Source organism: Crocuta crocuta, unplaced genomic scaffold (assembly GCF_008692635.1).
Source record: "Crocuta crocuta isolate KB4526 unplaced genomic scaffold, BGI_CrCroc_1.0 scaffold260, whole genome shotgun sequence".
In the NCBI taxonomy this organism is placed as follows: Eukaryota; Metazoa; Chordata; class Mammalia; order Carnivora; family Hyaenidae; genus Crocuta; species Crocuta crocuta.
In genome coordinates this window covers 7,434,230-7,454,366 of record NW_027527525.1, presented here as the reverse complement: position 1 = coordinate 7,454,366, position 20,137 = coordinate 7,434,230, and the positions used below count along the sequence as shown (strand labels likewise).

At 38.7% G+C, this 20,137-nt stretch overlaps 1 protein-coding gene across 1 annotated transcript in view; it reads left to right on the top strand.

The window, feature by feature from the left end:
- COL14A1 (collagen type XIV alpha 1 chain) overlaps positions 1 to 20,137 on the top strand; it is a 203,667-nt gene that overhangs the window by 105,316 nt on the left and 78,214 nt on the right. The window contains exons 24-33 of the mRNA XM_077764526.1: positions 474 to 530; positions 1,903 to 2,042; positions 4,335 to 4,458; positions 4,678 to 4,821; positions 5,886 to 6,050; positions 6,640 to 6,678; positions 6,809 to 6,947; positions 10,813 to 10,955; positions 14,300 to 14,409; positions 18,655 to 18,813. Of these exons, the coding sequence (XP_077620652.1) occupies positions 474 to 530; positions 1,903 to 2,042; positions 4,335 to 4,458; positions 4,678 to 4,821; positions 5,886 to 6,050; positions 6,640 to 6,678; positions 6,809 to 6,947; positions 10,813 to 10,955; positions 14,300 to 14,409; positions 18,655 to 18,813 (1,220 nt within the window). The remainder of the gene's footprint in view (positions 1 to 473; positions 531 to 1,902; positions 2,043 to 4,334; positions 4,459 to 4,677; positions 4,822 to 5,885; positions 6,051 to 6,639; positions 6,679 to 6,808; positions 6,948 to 10,812; positions 10,956 to 14,299; positions 14,410 to 18,654; positions 18,814 to 20,137) is intronic.

Here is a 20,137-nt window from a genome sequence, read left to right as displayed (position 1 = left end):
GCAGAACAGAGAGTAAATTAGATTCCACTGCGGACCATATCCTGGGGCTGCAGCGTGAGAAGGGGGAGGCGGCTATTGAGAGAGGATTGATGGCCAGTCGTTAGTTACGCAGAATGGAAATGACGTTTATTATATGTGTGAAAGCAGCCAGAGACTAATCTGAAATAGGTTGGCAAGATTCTTGCCTTAAATCAGCATTAGAACCGCTTTGTAGTTGACAGTTTGATTGCATTGACTCCTGCTGGGTAAACTGAATTGTGGCAAAACGGTATTTCAAGCTTTCAGCCTGAGTATTAGGGGATGGATGGAGCCGGTTTTTACAGGCTGAGGCTGATTTATAGTAGTTGCTAAATTCTCCAAGAAGACAATAGTCAAGATCATTGACTTTCCTGAAGAATTATTACTCCATGACTTCCCTTTCTTCAGCACAGATGTGATGGCTAATCGATGTTCCTTTTCCCTCTCCTTTACAGAATCGCTTCCTACTCAACCACCTACTTTTCCTCCGACCATTCCACCAGCAAAAGAAGGTAAAAGAATAATAAGATATTGCTGTGATTTTAGGTTTAGAATTTCTGTTGCGTCTGTGTATTAAACAAACACTAAGAAGTAACAAAAGACTACAACGAAGAAAATTAAAAACACAATTTCATATCCCAGAGCTAATTTCTTCATGCATTTTGGTGTATTTTTTTTCTCTGGTTAAGTAAAATTTTCATTTCGAATATATTTTCAAATAGATTTCACTCTCATTTCAAAGTTGGAATCTAATCTTGATTTAATTTTTCCTTGGAAACAGAGGACGGGGTTTTCTTTAATAAGCTTATAATTAGCATATCTTGTGATCCTTTTCAGCTTTAAATTCAAACCATAAATTTATAAAATTTATTAATCTCAGAATTTAGGAAACAACTATGCCAAATCCTGGAATATTACCTCACCTGGAGATGGTTTATTCTGTATTATAAATAGCTTTAAGGGAATAAATTTGCACTTAATAAAATAAAAACCCAGTGTGTTTTTTTTTAAAAAGAGAGGAGAAAGGCACATTATCTCATAGAATATTTGTGTTCAGCTGGCCTCAGATTAAAAGATGCAGATTATTGAAGATTAAATTGTTTGTTTCATCATAAAACAGAGTCAACCACAATGATGCATACTAATAAGGGGCAGAGAGGCATAGATAATCTGAAACAGCACAGGGTACCAACAAAGAACTACTCAAAAAGTGCTTTTGGTGGAGTAGGTTTTTGTTGGTGTGTTTTTTGCTTGTTGTGTTGATATCAGTAAAACCTACTGATAATAGTGTTCCTGGGCTGGTAGTAGTATCCATTTCTTGACATGTACCTATGGGTGGCAAAAAAGCATAGACAGAATTTTAGAGCAAGGCTAGAAGTTTGCTTATGGCCTCAGCCCAAATGCATGCCACGTTATAGATTAATCTGCTTCCATTGTGTCCCATGGCTTCCTTCTGAATTTGAATCTCTCTGAAGTTACTGACTGAATAAGAGCAGACAGATTGATGAGAGTAATAGCTTGGGCTTTCTTTTAATAAGTGAGCACTAGAGAGTATTTGTTAATACTTCTGTCTCTAAATTGCTTTAGTTCCTCATTTTTCTTTTCCTTCATTTTCTACTTTTGGGAGCTGAGATTAGTGGATTTTTTTCCTCTTCTAATTCCACTTCTGTTTGATTAAAGACTCTCAGTCATGAATAGGAAGTCAACCGTAGCAAAGAAATGATGGCCAGGAAGTATAATGAGTAAGCGTTCAGAATATGATTTATACCTTTTCTATGGGAAAGGGCTCTAGTTACTAGAAGGAAAACATCATCTGCTTTGTTTGTTTAATAACTACTATGTTTTCTCCTTATCTCTGATTCAAAATCCATTCTTGGTCTCTAGTATGTAGAGCTGCCAAGGCAGACCTGGTGTTTATGGTGGATGGATCCTGGAGTATTGGAGATGAAAATTTCAATAAGATCATTAATTTTCTGTATAGCACTGTTGGAGCCCTGAACAAGATTGGTGCAGATGGAACTCAAGTAAGGCTAATAGAACAATCTTTCTTTTAATACATTTTTTATTAAGTGTATTTATTTATTTTGAGAGAGGGAGAGAGAGAACACACGTGCATGCGCACGAGTGGGAGAGGAGCAGAGAGAGAAGGAGAGAGAGAGAATCCCAAGCAGGCTCCACACTGTCAGTGAAGAGCCCAACCACTGGGCATCTAACCCACAAAATGCGAGATCATGGCCTGAGCCAAAATCAAGAGCCAAATGCTCAACTGACTGAGCCACCAAGGCACCTCCATAGAACAATTCTTAATTCCTTCTATGCATTAAAAAAAAAAAGTATCCCAAGCTATTGTTATGGCTGTTTGTCAGTTGATATGGGTAATATAATGATTGGATTTGACCCTGAATGAGAGGATAGACAAGTCTGAGTTTGGAAGCAGCTTCCTGATGCCTGACAGAGCTTGAAAAGATGCTAATCCTTAAAAGCTATTACATTCAGTGAACTAAGACAGTTAGAATGGCCATGTCAGTAGATGTTTACATACATAAGAAAGTGGCTCCCCTAAGGATATACCCGATATTTTCCCTGCCCTCAAGGACATTACAATCTTTAAAGAGAGGGTTATGGCCACAAATTACTGTAGATCAAGGAGCACATAAAACAAATCACATTTATTCATTCAATCAAATAAATATTTATTGAGGATTTATTCTGGTCAGGTAGAGTCTACTGACCATAATGGTCATAACCAGTCATAATGGTCATAATGATCATGACCAGTTCCCATTTTCAGAGTGCTCATCTTCTTAACGGCAGGGAGAGTATGAGGATGACAGACAGGTGTAAAATAGGAAACAAATTCATAAGGTAGGGATGCAAGCTCTGAAAACAGTTATGTGATTTAAGTTCACTGAAGATTCTTTTAAATTGCGGGGTCGACAAAGGCCTCTTTGAGAAGGTGGCCTCTGAACTGAGATGTGGATGATGTGGGGAGGGGCTGAGAGTAGAATTTCCAGAAAGGGAAGATAGGAAGTGCAAAGGGCCCAAGATGAAAATGAGTTTTGAGGCTTCAGATGCTAAAATTTGTGGCTAGAACATAGCGCGTGAGCATGTAAGGGGTCGGAAATGAGGTGGAAGAAAACGAGAAAGCCAGATCATCTCAATTCTTGTGAATCATTGAAGGAATTGATGTCATCACAAATGCAGTGAGAAGCCACTGGAAACTTTTAAGGAGAGATGTGATGTGCTTTTTTAAAAAAAGTCATTCTGACTTTTGTGCAGTGTGAATAGTAATACGGGTAAGAGTGGAAGCGGCAAGACCATTTAGGACGCTGCTCTCATGGTCCAGCACAGAGATGAGGGACACCTGAGGGTGTGTGGTAGCAAGGAGATGCATGGATAGGAACAGACTCGGAATAGATTATGGAGGAATGGCTGAGGAACTTTGGATGTAAGGAGAACCATAAGAGAAAAATAGATATAAGTGCTGAGGCATTTTGGGGAAGAAGAAACACGTTGGGGATAAAAGAGACAGGGCCAGTTCTCCCAAGGCAGTGGCATCCACGGCAGTGGACCTTGATAAGCTGGTAGCAACTGAAGGCTCACAAGATCAAAGAAAGCAGTTTGAAGATGCTATATTTACTCCCTCCGTCATCATTCTGAAAAACAAACAAAAGCCCAATAAATTAAAAATGGCTCCAAAGTTCCCCTGGAATAAAAGTAGGACCCGAAGCCAGGAAGGTTTTTATTGCAGTGATTAAGAACACAGACTTTGAAGTTCATGGGTTCGAGCCCCACATCGGGCTCTGTGCTGACACTTCAGAGCCTGTTTCAGATTCTGTGTCTCCCTCTCTCTCTGCCCCTCCCACGATCATGCTCTGTCTCTGTCTCAAAAATGAACAAACATTAAAAAAACACTTTAAAAAAAAAGAACACAGACTTTGAAGTAGGATTTATCTAGCTTTGGCTGTGGGTCCTTCTGGTAGCCACTGTTGGGATTTTGGACAAGGCAAGGGACTTTGAGTGCCTCCATCTCCTCATGTGTAAAACAGTGGGAGAGGAGTAATTACTTCACAGTTTGCTTCATGAGAAAAGCCTTGTAAAGAATCCACCTCCAATTCTCTGAGATTTGTCAAATTATAAGGCTGCTTTTTTTCCATGTGTCAAATGACATAGCAAAAGGCTTACATACTATAAAGAGGGTTTTATGAGACAGAGGGAGATTTTTAAAAGATAAACTGCTTCCACACATGCCATTTTGTGTACTCTCGGGCCCAGGGGAAGTTCTTTATAAAAACAAATACACCTTCTCTCTCCAGGTTGCAATGGTTCAATTCACTGATGACCCCAGAACAGAATTTAAACTAAATGCCTACCAAACCAAAGAGACCCTTCTTGATGCAATTAAACATATTTCATACAAAGGAGGAAATACCAAAACAGGTAAGAACAACAATAACAACAACAACAACAATAATAATAACTCAGCAAGGACCAAAAGTAATTATTAGTAATTACTGATACAACAATTTTGGAGGCATAGTAATATAGATTATTTTTAAAAAAGATTTTTCACTCATCTAAGAACTTCCTTCCTACCCTTCCCTCCCCAGCAAAACAAAAATGGGAACGAATGAAATCAAACTGTCATCTTTGTTTCAGGAAAAGCAATCAAGCATGTCCGAGATAGTCTGTTTACTGCAGAGTCCGGTACTAGAAGAGGCATCCCAAAGGTCATCGTGGTCATAACTGATGGCAGATCACAAGATGATGTGAACAAAATCTCTGGGGAGATGCAATCAAATGGTGAGTTTTACACAGATAAATAGTAGTGGCCACCAGTCATGTTGCCAATGTTTTTTGAATACAAATTTATAGGCTACATCAGAATGACTTTAGTGTTACTAAATCTTTCTCAATATTTACTCTAAACCTTTCTTAATAGGAACTGAAAAATGATTTTTTTTAAACTTTCCAGGTTATAAATCTATAATTTTGCTGCATTTTCCCTAATACTTGGGTTATATACAGGACACACTGTGTAAGAAATTGTAGAAATTAAGTGCAAACTGTGAAAAGGCCCATTATAAAGGGCCAAGGAGGGACCCAGAGGCTTCTCAAGCCTCCTCATCTGTAAAATAGAAATTCTCATTGGATTATCATGAAGATTACATTATTGTTTTAATTTCTTTTTGAATGTTTATTTATTTTTGAGAGAGAGAGATGGAGCGTGAGCAGGCGAGGGGCAGAGAGAGAGGGGAACACAGAATCTGAAGCAGGTTCCAGGCTCTGAGCTGTCAGCACAGAGCCTGATGCAGGGCTCAAACTCATGAACTGTGAAATCATGACCTGAGCTGAAGTTGGACCCTTAACCGACTGAGCCACCCAGGCGCCCTGAAGATTACATTATTTAAGACATGCCTGGCAAATAGTAGTTTAATATTTATTTGCTTTGAACCAGGACCCACTTCAGGCTGCTAAGCCTATTGATATCTGGGTTTTTACATGGAAAAAAAAAGATAAAGTTTTTCTGTTTCAAGTCCATTTCATCCCATAGATCTTAAAGTAATTATTAGATATATGCAGAATGAAGATGTACCTCCAATGGCAATGAATTGTCTCAGGCACTAATTGGAGCATTGGCCGCCTTGAGTTTCTTTAAAATGGAAAATTGCCTCAGGGATGATGGAGTAATTATCATGCAGTGAAGTATGTGCATGCAGAATTCTGGTGGACTGTAAAACGTGACTTTTGCACCCCCTGCCAAGCCTCCTTCATAAACACTTTTTAAATTTTGAGACATGTCTTACATTGTATTATTTGTGTTTTGTGTGGTTTGAAGTAATCCGAAATCTCTTCCCCTTCCCCAGGCTACAGCATCTTTGCCGTTGGTGTGGCTGATGCGGATTACTCCGAGCTGGTTAGCATTGGCAGCAAGCCCAGCTCGCGGCATGTTTTCTTTGTGGATGACTTTGACGCCTTTAAGAAAATCGAAGATGAGCTGATTACCTTTGTCTGTGAAACCGCATCAGCAAGTTAGTTCTTTGGAATGTGCACTTCACTCATGTTGCTTAATGGTTGAAATGTGTTCTACCAGTTAAATCATGAGTCCCGACTCGATCCGAGGAAGGAATATTGACTCGCAGTGCTGTTTATTGTGCGGACCTGAAGTTTCGTGGTTTTGAGGATTTGGAAGTAAACGTCCTGTCTCCCCATTTTAGGGTTTTAGGTGGATACAGACTTTCTCTAATGAGAGGAGAGTCTGTGTCTAAAAACAGCTCTCCTTAAAAGCTGCAGCAAATGGTTTCAGAATGTATTAACACTGCTCGTCAGGGTAGCACATTAGAAGTGAGACTTCTCCCAACACATGCTCTCGGGAGATCACCATAGATTTGAACAGACTCGCGAGAGGAGAAGGAAGCCTTGGCCTTTGGTTGTAATGGGCCAAGTGAGAGCATTTCAATCTTTAGGAATCCACAGAAAACCATAGCCACATCTGGTTTGGATTCCCTTCACAATTGACTTCCGCAAAGATTATGTTAGCTTCCTGTTCTCAGGGTGGGGAAAGGATATGTTTGGAAAATATCTAAACTAACGTTTTATATTGTTTGTTTTGTTTCCTAGCCTGCCCGCTGGTCTACAAGGATGGCGTTGATCTTGCAGGTATGCATTGTCACAGTTTTTCCAAAAACAAATACATTAACTCTCATTTGGGGTCCAGATTTTTTATGTAGACTAATTTTGAAATTTAAAATCCTTAAATGCCTGTGTTTTTCTTTCTTTCTCTTATTAGGATTTAAGATGATGGAAATGTTTGGTTTGGTTGAAAAGGACTTTTCATCTGTGGAAGGGGTTTCTATGGAGCCTGGTACCTTCAATGTGTATCCCTGTTATCGAATTCATAAAGATGCCTTGGTGTCCCAGCCAACCAAGTATGTTTCCATTGCAAGAGATTAGAGCCAATTATTTGTTTCTATAGCTCAATGTGAAAATGACGTCAAATTGAAATATGCTATAATCGTTCCCAGTAGGATTTTCCTTGATGATAAAAGCAGATGATGTTTAGATTGCTTTGTTTAGAAACCTCAGACCCTCACATAATGCTGGTTGAATTTTATTATCTGTTAGTCTGAGAAAATGTATACAGATACTTTACACTTACCTAGCGCTACTGTATACGAGGCATCGTTCTAAGTGATTATATATATTAACTCACTCAGAGCTGCAAACAGTTCTATGGATTAGAATCAGTTATTGTCTCAATTCTGTAAACAATGACACTGAAGCACAAGGAAGCTAAAAGACTTGAATGAGATCACATGGTTTGTTTAGTGAAAATCCTGGGATTTGCACTTGGCAATCAGGCCCCAGAGCCCACACCCTAAACCATGTCACGCTAGTGCCGTGAATTCAGCTGGTTTTTAATCTTTGAGAGGTCACGACAGCAACTCCATATAGTTGAAGAGTAGTATTGGGTTTATGTAAAAATTGCATTATCTACTCGCTTTACAGTTTGTGATGCACCTAGGGATTCTTGCCCACTTATAGCAATTCTGCAAGTTCTGGGGGTGCTTGCAATTACGAATTCCTGGTTCAAGGAATCATCTCACAAGATGTCATCTGCCTCTACATTCCAAATCAACATTTGTTTTTGTCTCCAATGTGAAACATATTCAATGTCCAGGTTTTGATGTAGTGTGCATGTGTGCATGAAAAAATGAGAGAACATATTAGAGTATTAAACTCATCTATCCAATTTATCCACAAACTGCTTTTCTGTCTTCTTCAAAATATTATTTACTAAATTCTAGCTTATTCTATTCCAGTACTATTCAAATTATTTTGTTGTGCTTCATTTGGGGGAATAATATTTGAAATAAGTAGACCTCTATGAATAATTTAAACCATTTACTGTTAAAGGTAATAGCTTGTAGAAAATTGTTATAAATTCCTTTGGCTTATATAGAATATATGTGGTTTTAGATAAAGCCAACATCTGGTGTTACCTTTTGGCAGGGTTTTTTTTTTTTTTTTTTTTTTAACATAGTCTAGGGATGAATACTAAATTGGATATTTGAAAAGTCCTCCTGGAGGCCTACCAAGAAATGAGAATTGTCAAAGGGAAAATCCTCTGCCCCACTGAAATGGCTCGTCCAGTGAGCAATGCTGTCCAGTTGCTAAATCCATTCAGTGGCTCCAAACCCTCATCTCACTCTACCTGTCACCAGCATTTGACAGTTTCTCACTTCCTCCTCCTGGTTTCACTCTTCTCACTGGACTTCTGGGACACGCTCTCTTGAGCGTGCCTACATTACTGGCTGTTCCTTTTTCAGTGATGCCTCTTCTTCTTGCCTCCACTTCTTCATTTCAGAGGGATTAGGCCTGGATCCTTGTTTTCCCTGTATCTTCCTACTCCCTGATGATCTTTTGAGTAGTGTTCAGCATTGTCTATATGCCAATGACTCCTAAATTTGTATTTCCAGTCCAGACCTATTTCCCCAAATTTAGACCTGTGTACCTAATGGCGTATTAGACATCTTGCTTGGATATCTAAATGGACATCTCAAACTTCGCCTGTTCAAGACTACATCCCTGATCCTCACTCCAGAACCAGCTTCACTTACTACCTTTTTCATCTCAATGACAATTACATCTAATTAGTTTCTCATGTGAAACATTTGACAGTTTCTCACGCTCTACATCCATTCTACCAAGGAATCCCATTGTCTGTGCCTTCTCATCACCTCCATTGCCTTCACCCTGGATGGGGCACTGTCATCTCTTCCCTAGATCATTGTAGCAGGTTTTTAATGCTTCCTGCTCCAATGTTTGCCTTCCCAGAGTCTATTCTCCAAGAAGCAGTCAGAGTGATTCTTTTAAAATGTAAATCATGCCACTCCAAAATCTGACAATGATTCTCCATTCTCCTTGCATTAAAAGTCAAAGTTCTTGGGGCGCCTGGGTGGCTTAGTCGGTTAAGCGTCCGACTTTCGCTCAGGTCATGATCTCGTGGTTCGTGGGTTCGAGCCCCGCATCGGGCTCTGTGCTGACTGCCAGCTCAGAGCCTGGAGCCTGTTTCAGAGTCTGTGTCTCCCTCTCTCTCTGACCCTCCCCTGCTCACGCTGTCTCTCTCTCTCTCCTAGAAATAAATAAAAAACATTAAAAAAAAATTTTTTTAAAAAGTCAAAGCTCTTGAATGGCCCGTCAGGCTCTACATTATCTGGGTACCTATCACTTCTTTGACTTCTGTCTCCTTCAGTCCATTCTCAGGGCACACCACGGACACTTCACTTTAGTGTCTTTGCATTATCTGGATGTCTTTGTCTCCTTTGAGTTTTTCTTCGGATGTAACCTTCTCAATGAACCTTTGCTCAAGGGTATCCTTCTCAATGAGGCTTTGAAGTGAAACTAGCAATGATGACTTCAGTTAACACTGCAAAATAACACACTCTAGCATTCCCAGTCCCTAGTAAATTGCTCTCTTGTTCTTGTTTTGTTTTTTGTATGGCATGTTTACCTTCTAATACACTGTTTAATTCACCCTGCTAGAATTTAAGTGCTTCTACAAAGAGGAGAGGAACATTGTTGATTTTATTCATTGACATAACTTAAGTGCCTATTACAATGACTGGCACATAGTAGGCACACAATAAATGTTGGATGAATGAACTAATATATAAAGAAAATGAATGAAATGAAATATTTTTATCTATTCAAATCAAACTTTCATTTTCAAATTTATGCTAAATTCCCATTCACAAATTTATCCACTTAATAACTATTATGGAACTCCTGTATATGGAAAGGGCTATATTTGTTGCTCCAGGGAAAAGTTTAAAGTTTATAAGTGATCCACTTAATTGTTAGAGAAAGATAAGCTGGCGTAGCAGGTTCAGTTTCCTGGAGGCAGATCCAGAGGTGGAGATGAGTGGAAATTGACGTGGATATAGGCTCGTGGAAGGGAACAGAAAGAGGTGCGATGAGACAGGAGAGAAGTTAAGCTGTGAAACAATCTTAGTGAGAATTCCAGTCGGTCCACATACAGGAGTTCTGCAAATGGAGCTCCCTCCACTGGAATGAGAGACTCTGGGCCTCATATGCCCTCAGACACCAGTTATTGAAACAGGTGCCATAAGAAAGTTGACATGACCTTGGGAGGGCCTTTTCTTCTGCTGAGGCAATTTTAGAAGCAAGTTGGTATTTGAGAGTTGTCTACACAATTCACTCCCAGAAGTAGGAGTAATATGTTCTCAGTTCTTGAAGGTAGATCTGGAATGCTACATCCCAGCACAAAGCATGGATAGGAACACTACTGACTACAACTTATAGTAGAAAGTGAAAATGTCTTTATAAAAAGACTGTAGTTGGGATGAGCACTGGGTGTTCTATGTAAGTGATGAATCACTGAATTCTACTCCTGAAACCATTATCACATTATATGTTAGCTAACTTGGATTTAAATAAAATTAAAAAATAAATGAAAAGACTGTAGATAAATATTACTTATAATACCAAAACTTTTGAAATGACTTAAATGTTAACTGTGTAGTAACCGCTGCTAAGAAAAAAGAAGGGGCAGCATTATATAGATTGGAGAAATATTTACAAACATTCTTTAAAAGCTGGACGGAAATGTACCACATTAAAATAGTGGTCCCCTCAATGGGATTAATAGTGATCTGATTTTTTTTTCCTTCTGTTTTTCCAAGTATTCTTAAGTGTATTTGCTTTTATAATCAGATAAATATTTTTTTTGAAAGGAATGCAATAAAATGTTATTTTCTTTCCATTTTTCAGGTTTTTGCATCCAGACGGATTGCCCTCTGACTACACAATGAGTTTTCTATTCCGGATTCTTCCTGACACTCCAGAGGAGCCATTTGCTCTTTGGGAGATTTTAAATAAAAATTCTGACCCATTGGTTGGAGTAATTTTGGATAGTAAGTATACATATATATTTGCACACACGTGTGAGTAGTGTATGTGGTGTGCCATGCTGCCTTGCCTGTTTTGTGTACAGTTGACCCTTGAACAGCATGGGTTTGTATTGCCTGAGTCCACTTCCACAAGGATATTTTTTGGTAAATGTAGCACAATATTGTAAGTACATTTTCTCTTCCTTATAATTTTTTTAATAACATTTCATTTTCTCTAACTTACTTTATTATAGGATATAATACATATAACATACAGAACATGTGTTGCTTGATTGTGTTAGAAGGGAGGGTTCTGGCCAACAGTAGGCTATGTGTAGTGAAGTTTTGGGGATTCAAAAGTTACATGTGGATTTTCAACTACTTAGGGTGTTGGTACCCCTAACTGTCACATTATTCAAGGGACAACTATGTATTGCAAACTCGCTCATTTATATTAAACCATGAGTAAATACTAACAATAAATTATGTACCAGCTGATTCATTCATTCATCCACTCATTCTTTCAACAAACATTCACTGAGTTTCTACTTTATTCCAACGCTAGGTTTTGGGATTCAGTAGTGGGCAAGGTAGAGAGAGAGACAATTACTGGGATAGTAAAGATTTTAGGAAGAGCAAAGTTGATGGTGGGGGGATGGGGAGGGCCACTGGGAAGGGAGAAACCAGAATCATGTCTTGTACACGGATATTTTTAGTAGAAGATTCCTCTTTTGAGGTTTCTTGACCCAGTTCCAACGTGTGTGTGGAGGGGTGTCAGGAGGTAGAGAGTTTTGCACACAACAGCAAGCAGTTCTCAGGTACCAGCAGGGTGTCTGAGAATTCAGCTCAATTCTTATACTGTCTACCCAGAGATGGCATCAGATTCCATAGGTTAAGGGTTCAGCCCCATAAGACTGCCACCCCTTTTTCAGACTCCAGTTGCAAGCCAGGCTGTTACCTGTGTTTCTGATTGGCTACAAATCAGAAGTTTCCCCCCAAACCCTCCTCCCCCCAAAAAATCAGTCAATCAAGCTCATCCTTGGATTTGATTAATTTGCTAGAGTGGCTCACAGAACTCAGAGAAACATTTTGCCTGCTCACTTACTGCTTTCTAATGAAAGGGTATAACTCAGGAACAGCCAAATGAAAGAGATGCGTAAGGCAAAGTATGCGGGAAGAGGCACAGAGGTTCCATGCCCTCTCCAGGCACGCCACATTCCCTAGTCTCCGTGTAATCAGCAACCTCAAAGCTCTCTGTACCTTGTTGCTTGGGTTTTTATTGAGGCTTCATTAAATAGGCATGATTTATTAAATCATCGGCCATTGGCAATTGAACTCAATCTCTAGCAACTCTCCACTCCCTAGAGGTGGGGGAAGAGGTGGGATTGAAGGTTCCAACTGTAATCACAGGGTTGGTTCTCTTGGCAATCAGCCCTCCATCCTTAGGTTGCCTAAGGGCTTTCCAAAAGTTACCTCGTTAATGTAACAAAAAACATCTTTGTAGCTCTTATCACAGAAAATTTCAAGTGTTTTCAGAGCTGTGAGCCAGAAACTATGGGCCAAGACCAAATACATATGAGAAATACATATTTGGTCATCTACATGGCCAAATATCTATTCTTATAAATCACAATATTACAGTGCCTATTTCATCTCCCAGGAAAAAAAAATGCCAGCTTTGCAGCAACATATTTTGGGAAGAATGCTGGGATGGGGATATAAATTTACAAGTTGTATATGTGTGGTATATAAGCCATGATACTGTGTGAGATGATCTGGAGAGTGAGTGAGAAGAGAAGAGAAGAGGTCTGAAGACAGGGATGTTCCATTGTTTGGAAGGTAGAAAGCTGAGGGGAACCAGTGAAAGAAGCTTCTTGATCACATGATCTTGGATGTCACACATGATGATCATTTCAGAGGATCATCAAGTTTTTGGTTTAATGTCACAAATTTTCTAAAGACATTTTTAGTTTAGGATTCCAATCAAGCCAGGAACCAAAATTTGATGGCTATTGTTAGGTGCTAACTCACATATTTAGATAAGGAATATGTTTAATGCAGTCTCCAACCACTATTTGTAAAAGACTTTTTGGTACATGGAAATGAATCAACAGCTAACTATGATATTGTGCAAGCATTTTGCATACATACTGAAACTAAGGGAAAGCTGTAGATTAAAGGGGTATAAATAACTAACTCCTTATTCACATGAGACTTAAAAATAAAGAAATCTCTCAAAATGATTAAGACTAGCTCATTCCCTTTGAAGTCACAGTGAATAATTGCAGTGTAACCTAAGAATTAATTAGTGAAAAAAGTTCCCTTTTTTGTAACATAACATTTCTTGTAATATTCCTGAAGATTAGGAAGATTTCGTTTGTTTGTGGATTTAGTTTGTTTATAATAAAAGACATATTGGAATATCACTCCTTTGGAGCAGTATAAATTGCACGTCCTAGAATGGCTGGTTGCTCCAGTGGGTTAATAAAGCAAAGGGTCTGGTTTCTATGTCTTAAGATTTGATTAGCTTTATTCTCCTGTTTTGTCTGCCCCTAGTTCCAACTTCAGACAACCATCTCCGAGGAGGGTGTTGGGAATGAAAGTATAGAGCAGAAGGTACAGAGGAAGAATATATGTAGGAGTCTTGCCTCACCATCATCACCACATGGTTAACTGGCCAACTGAAAGCCAGCGCAACCCAGGGGCTGTAGATCATTTCCTTACTTACTCATCACATTATTCTAAACACAGCCTCACAGGGCGCCGGGGTGGCTCAGTCAGGGCTCAGGTCATGATCTCACAGTTGTTGTGTTCAAGTCCTGCGTCGGGCCCCAGGCTGATAGCTCAGAGCCTGGAACCTGCTTTGGCTTCTGTGTCTCCCTCTCTTTCTGCCCCTTTCCTGCTCATAGTCTGTCTGTCTGTCTCTCTCTCTCTCTCTCTCTCTCTCACTCAAAAAATAAATAAATGTTAAAAGTTTTTTAAGCACAGCTTCAAAACAAAGGATGCAGTTTTCAGTCTTGACTTGAATTAAAAAAAAAGTTTTTTTAGCGTTCATTCATTTTTGATAGGAAAAGACACAGTGTGAGTGGGGGAGGGGCAGAGAGAGAGGGAGACACAGAATCTGAAGCAGGCTCCAGGCTCTGAACTGTCAGCACAGAGCCCAACGCCGGGATCCAATCCACCAACCATGAGATCATGACCTGAGCCGAAGTTGGACGCTTAACTGACTGAGCCACCCAAGTGACTTGAATTTTATTAATTAATTAACTAATCAGTTTATTTATTTATTTATTTATTGACTTGAATTTTAGAAACATTATTTACCCGTTATAATACTTTCTAAACTGTTTTCATTTTTCTTTGATCAGATGGTGGTAAAACCTTAACATATTTCAACTATGACTACAGTGGGGATTTTCAAACAGTTACTTTTGAAGGACCTGAAATTAGGAAAATTTTCCATGGCAGCTTTCACAAGGTGAGTAATACCTTGTATACGTATATTCTTTATTTGCTGTGTACAAAGCCACAGAGACATATATTCTTTATTCTATTTGTTGTGGCCCAAGCAGCAGAGAAGTGTAAACAAAATCCCACAGAGCTTGGGGTCTCATATTTTAATCAGAGTAAGAATTATCTGTGGGCATATTCTGATTGGGTAGTTCTAAGATGCGACCCCAAAGTGTGCATTTTTATCAGGTACCCAAAATGGTCCAGGCTCACACTTGGAAGAATGATGCAGTACACAGTACTGTATTATTAAGAGGACAGCTGTTAATTCGCCCCGTTACGTGTGGTGTGGAAAGAATTTCTGGTCTACCCAGCCACCAGTGCAGATGAAAGCCCACTCAGTTAAAACATGTTAAAATGTGAAGATAGTTTGTACTGATATTTTTACGCGTATACAGACAACCCCACACTACCATTATAAAAATTATTCTCAGGAAGAATTTTGTAAAACCTGACTGTAGTTCTTATTTCTGCCTGGTATTTGTGATAGAACTCTGTCCCTTACCACTTCATATCGCTGAAACACTTAGTAGTTTTGGAGATTGCTAGAGTAGACCCAACATTTACTGTTTCCTTTATGGGTGGCAAATGATCCCACTGATCTCTGGGCTGTTCAGGAATGCAGCCTGCCAAGATCACAGGGAGAGCAGCCTTTAGAGGTGGTGGTGCAGAAAGCCTTGCCTCTTGACCCTCCTTCTTGTGTGTTGAGTGAAGGAAGCGTCATTGCAAGCAGTCTTCATCTGGCTTCTGTCTCCTGACCTAGAACATGGTCAGTTGCTTCTAATTGACACAACTTTGCTACTTTTTGGGGTTTTGAATACCATAGCTGCATACGAACAACTGCATACCAAGGTTCTTAATCTTCTTTGCACGAGAAAAGTTGCATACAAAAAATTGTTTTTGTTTAAAAGAACTATACAACCATAAGTATAGTATCTCAAAAACATGAGATGCAGGTAGAGATTTATTAGTTTATGATTCAAAATCATCCCATTAGCATCTCTTTGGAGTTATTGTAATTTACTCACACATTCCTCTTGATATGATTTGTTCTTGGTTAAGCAGAGTCTATTGCAAAGTAGTCAAGAAAAATTATAAGGAGATGCAAGCATGTGAGATCCATGAATATTAAAAATCACATTGCCAAGGGCACCTGCATGGCTCGGTTGAGTGGCTGACTTTGGCTGAGGTCATGATCTTGTGATCCTGCAATGGACTCTGTGCTGACAGCTCAGAGCCTGAGACGGCTTTGAATTCTGTGTCTTCTCTCTGTGTTCCTCCCCTGCTTGCACTCTATCTCTCTCCTTCTGTCAAAAATAAATAAAGATTAAAAAAAAAAAACGCATTGCCATCTTAACATGAACTAATAATTTTCTTTTTTTAAAAAATGTTTTTGTTTATTTCTGAGAGAGAGAGAGAGACACAGCGTGAGCAGGGGAAGGTCAGAGAGAGAGGGAGACACAGAACCTGAAGCAGGCTCCAGGCTCTGAGTTAGCTGTCAGCACAGAGCCTGATGTGGGGCTAGAACCCATGAACCATGAGATCATGACTTGAGCCAAAGTCAGACACTTAACTGACTGAGCCACCAGGTGCCCCTGAACTAATAATTTTCATTCCAAAGAATCCTTTATGAATCTTTGGTGAATGTTAAGCTTTACTCAACTTGGTGGAAGGTCTTAAAGAGCTATAAGTAAGAGTCATTACAAACCTGATTTTAAATTTATAAAAACCTTCTGCTTTTGTGGGTGCCTGAGTGGCTCAGTCAGTTAAGCATCCAACTCTTGATTTCAGCTCAGGTCTTGATCTCATGTGATCAAGCCCGGTATCAGGCTCTGTGCTTGGGATTCCCTGTCTCCCTCTCTCTCTGCCCCTCCCCTGTGCATGTGACTTTCTCTCCCTCTTTCTCTCAAAACAAATACACTTTAAAACAAAACAAAACAAAAGCCTTCCACTTTTTAGAAGTTATAAAAACAGGGGCACCTGGGTGGCTCTGTCGATTAAGTGTCCCACTCTTGCTTCCGCTCAGGGCACGATCTCACGGTTTGTAAGACTGAGCCACTTCTTGGGCTCTGCACTGACAGTATAGAGCCTGCTCAGGATTCTCTCTCTCTCCCTCTCTCTTTGCCCCTCCCCTGCTCATTCTCTCTCTCACAAAATAAATACACTTAAAATTTTTTAAAATAAAGGTTATAAAAACAAAATGTTTCTCTACTTCTTTCAGTATTGTTAACAGAGCCAAACAGCCAAACAAACCAAAAAGAAAAGACTTCTCATGTAGCAAGCTACTCTACTAATAGGTCTACTAATGGATCTGTTGATTTGTTCACCAAATTATATTTAATTGAATAAATACCTTCATTTCTCATTTTTCAATTGGCTTTATTTTTTACACATTGGGTATGAAAGGGGGCCCCAAGATCTTTTGAAAAAGTTGATAATTATATAAACAGATCCTTAAATGCAGTCAAAGAGCAAAATACTTTTGAAAACATTGTCTCCTTTTGCAAAGCAAAATTTGTTTTTTTAAAAAGGATGATCTCCCCACAAGTGGTTCCTAAAGCATGAATATTATATATTAGGCTGTCTTGCACCCCCAGCATGAAAGTTTCTGTAATTTGTACCAATGAAAAGTATTACAAGTTTCAAAAACAAACAGGAGCCAAATTAGATCCATCTAAATGATCGTTAAGAGGGATGTTAGTATGAAGGAAGTAAAGTGGGGAATTTAATCCAGCAGTGTTCTCCAGTTAAATAGTGGTTTAACTCCTCTTTTTAGGAAAAAGAATTCTCAAAATTTCTCCTGTTGACTTAAATTGTTTTTTATCATGAATTAACATAAATAAGGCATTACATAGAAATAGATATATATCCTTATTTTCAGTTCCTATGCAACTATAAAACAAAAATAAAGATCAGACAAAACCAAGTTAAAAGTAACATGATTTTAATATGAAATAATTTTAACACTGTTTTTTATGATGTTATTTCACTGATATTCAGCCTCTGCTCACAATGCAGATACAGCACTAGCTGCTAGAACTCCCGTAACTATTGCCTACTACTTTTTTCTTTGAATTACCATACCTTCTCTAATGCAGCCATTTGTAACTTTTCTTGGCTTTACTTAATGCGAAATCATTACTTGCCTATTAATTCCACTCTGTGGAATGCTCACTAACCAAGTAGCCTCCCACAAAAAAGAAATACTCATGAGGCAAACACCATCTTAAATTGGAATGTACTTATAAGCACTGAAATTTCATCACAGAGCTTGCTTACAATGTGGTTCGGTTAGAATATACTTACCTTTGACAATCACCTCCAAGATAACACACATTTTCACAATCCTCACAAAGAATGTATAGACTCCTGAATATATTACCATAGACCTGAAAATTCTAGAGATTTCACTTTGAGAAAATTGTGCCACACATTAAGCCAAAGGGCTTTATTTCTTTGGGGCCTGGAGTCACCAGAAAGAATTTCTCCTTCTCCTTCAGATTCTAGATCTCCTCTCTTCATCTTGAATTAAATAAGTATTATCAAAATGTGGTTTGTGAACAACTGGTAGGTACCATAGATAACTTTTGCTGGTAAGTCAGTTAGCATTTTTTATTTTAATATTGTCATGTTCATTTTCACATGCGTTCAGCAAAGGTATAACTAGTGTACCAATCCTGTCATTTCAGGCTATTACTGCTTTAAAGATTTTAAAATTTTTTTTTAATGTTTATTTTATTTGTAAGGGGCGGGGGAGAGAGAGAGAGAACGAGTGTGGGAGGGGCAGAGAGAGAGAGAGGGAGACACAGAATCCGAAGCGGACTCCAGGGTCTGAGCTGTCAGCACACAGCTGGATATGGGGCTTGAACTCACAAACCGTGAGATCATGACTGGAGCTGAAGTAGGATGCTTAAACGACTGGACCACCCAGACACCCCAGAATATTGCTGCTTTAAAGGAAGCCTAGACTGGGGATCCTTTTGAAGTCATTTTTAAAGAAAATGTTAACTAAATAAAAATAGAAGTGCTACCTGAGTGTGAGACAGTCATGGTGGTGGTAAAAGTAGAACCTTTCTCGTGTAGCAAAATGCATAGTGCCAGAATTCCTTCCCTTCCCTTTCCTACTTCTTAGTGCTGAATCATGCAGTTCTGTCAGTTTGGTTGATGTTTCTTCCTGCTGCTTACCTCCTGAAACATCTTTGTTTTTACCCAGATACACATTGTTGTCAGCAAGACTTTGGTCCAAGTGGTTATTGACTGCAAGCACGTGGCTGAGAAGGCAATAAATGCCTCAGCTAATATCACGTCGGATGGTGTTGAAGTCCTGGGGAGAATGGTCAGGTCGAGGGGACCAAATGGAAACTCTGCACCAGTAAGTGGATAAACAAGTGAAGCTGTGCCGTTATTATAGGAGGAAAATGAGGGTTTTCCAGGGAGAAAATTTGGATGGATGGTTGGATGGATGGATGGATGGATAGATGGATGGGTGGATAGATGGATGGTTGGGTAAATAGATAACAGTCTCTTTAAATGAACTAAAATATACATTCAAAGTTCTTGGCAGTAAACTTTTGCTATATTATAATAAAGATAGTGTTCCAGGAATTAGACTCTTGTGTTTTCTAAAGGCACTTTAAAATGGTTATAGTAAAATGTTCATCAAATGGTTTATGGCATAAATGGTTTGTTAATGAGAATCAAAACTGTAAACCAGAACTCTAAATAAGAAAATATAAATTTATATAAAATATATGACTATAATACACAGGAGATTTATGTAAATTTTTCATTTGGTTAGATTTGGGCATTTTTAAAAGAGATTTTTGTCATTGGTAATGTGAAGTTTACCCCTTAATCATTAAGTTATTTAAGTAAAAATTATCTTAAGACAATATATTTTCATCATGCAACACAGAATTTAAGACTAGAAGACTTCCAATTGGCAAAGAAATCACATTCCTTTCTCTCACTACCCACAAAAAAGAATAGTGTACACAAGCTTTTGTTTTTACACCTTGTGTTCACAGCTAATTAGCAACATTCTCTAATTTGAGTCATTCTATAATTAGAACCAGTTAGCCTACAGGGCATTTAATTCTTGTAAGCAGTTCCAACTATTTTAATGAACATTTCTATGTAACAGAATAATCAAGGTAATTATAAGTCACTATTATTGTCTTGTTCTTTCTAGATTTGTAGAACTAGCCAGCTATATGGAACTGGAGAATCCCTTGATGGTTCTCAAAGTTTTTTTAAGCTGAAGATCACTTTGTACAAATGAAATCTTCTAGTATGTCAAATAAATAAATAAGATTAAAACAGTTTCATACTAATTGGGAGAGAGGACATAGAGTAGCAGGTGTCCCCAGCCTTCAAAGCACAGTTCTGTTTCCACTGCTCCAGTATAACCCATTTACTTTATATACCCACAAATAGTCTCAGAGTGGTCAAGTGATTTCCTCTGGGACACTTCACTATTTAGTGGCATTTCTCTTTGTAACAACATAAGGGACATCTTTGTGTACATAGGGAAACGTTAATGCTTTCAGACCTTGAGAGATGTGTGTTAATTAGTTTAACACTTAGCATTGTTGTGTCTTTAAAAGTACTTTTGTTTCTTCTTTCCTTTGGAGAAGTGTGGACTAGATGTTCAGAAAGAGAGACTATAAAAGCTATGGAAGGCTCTCTTGTTTTCA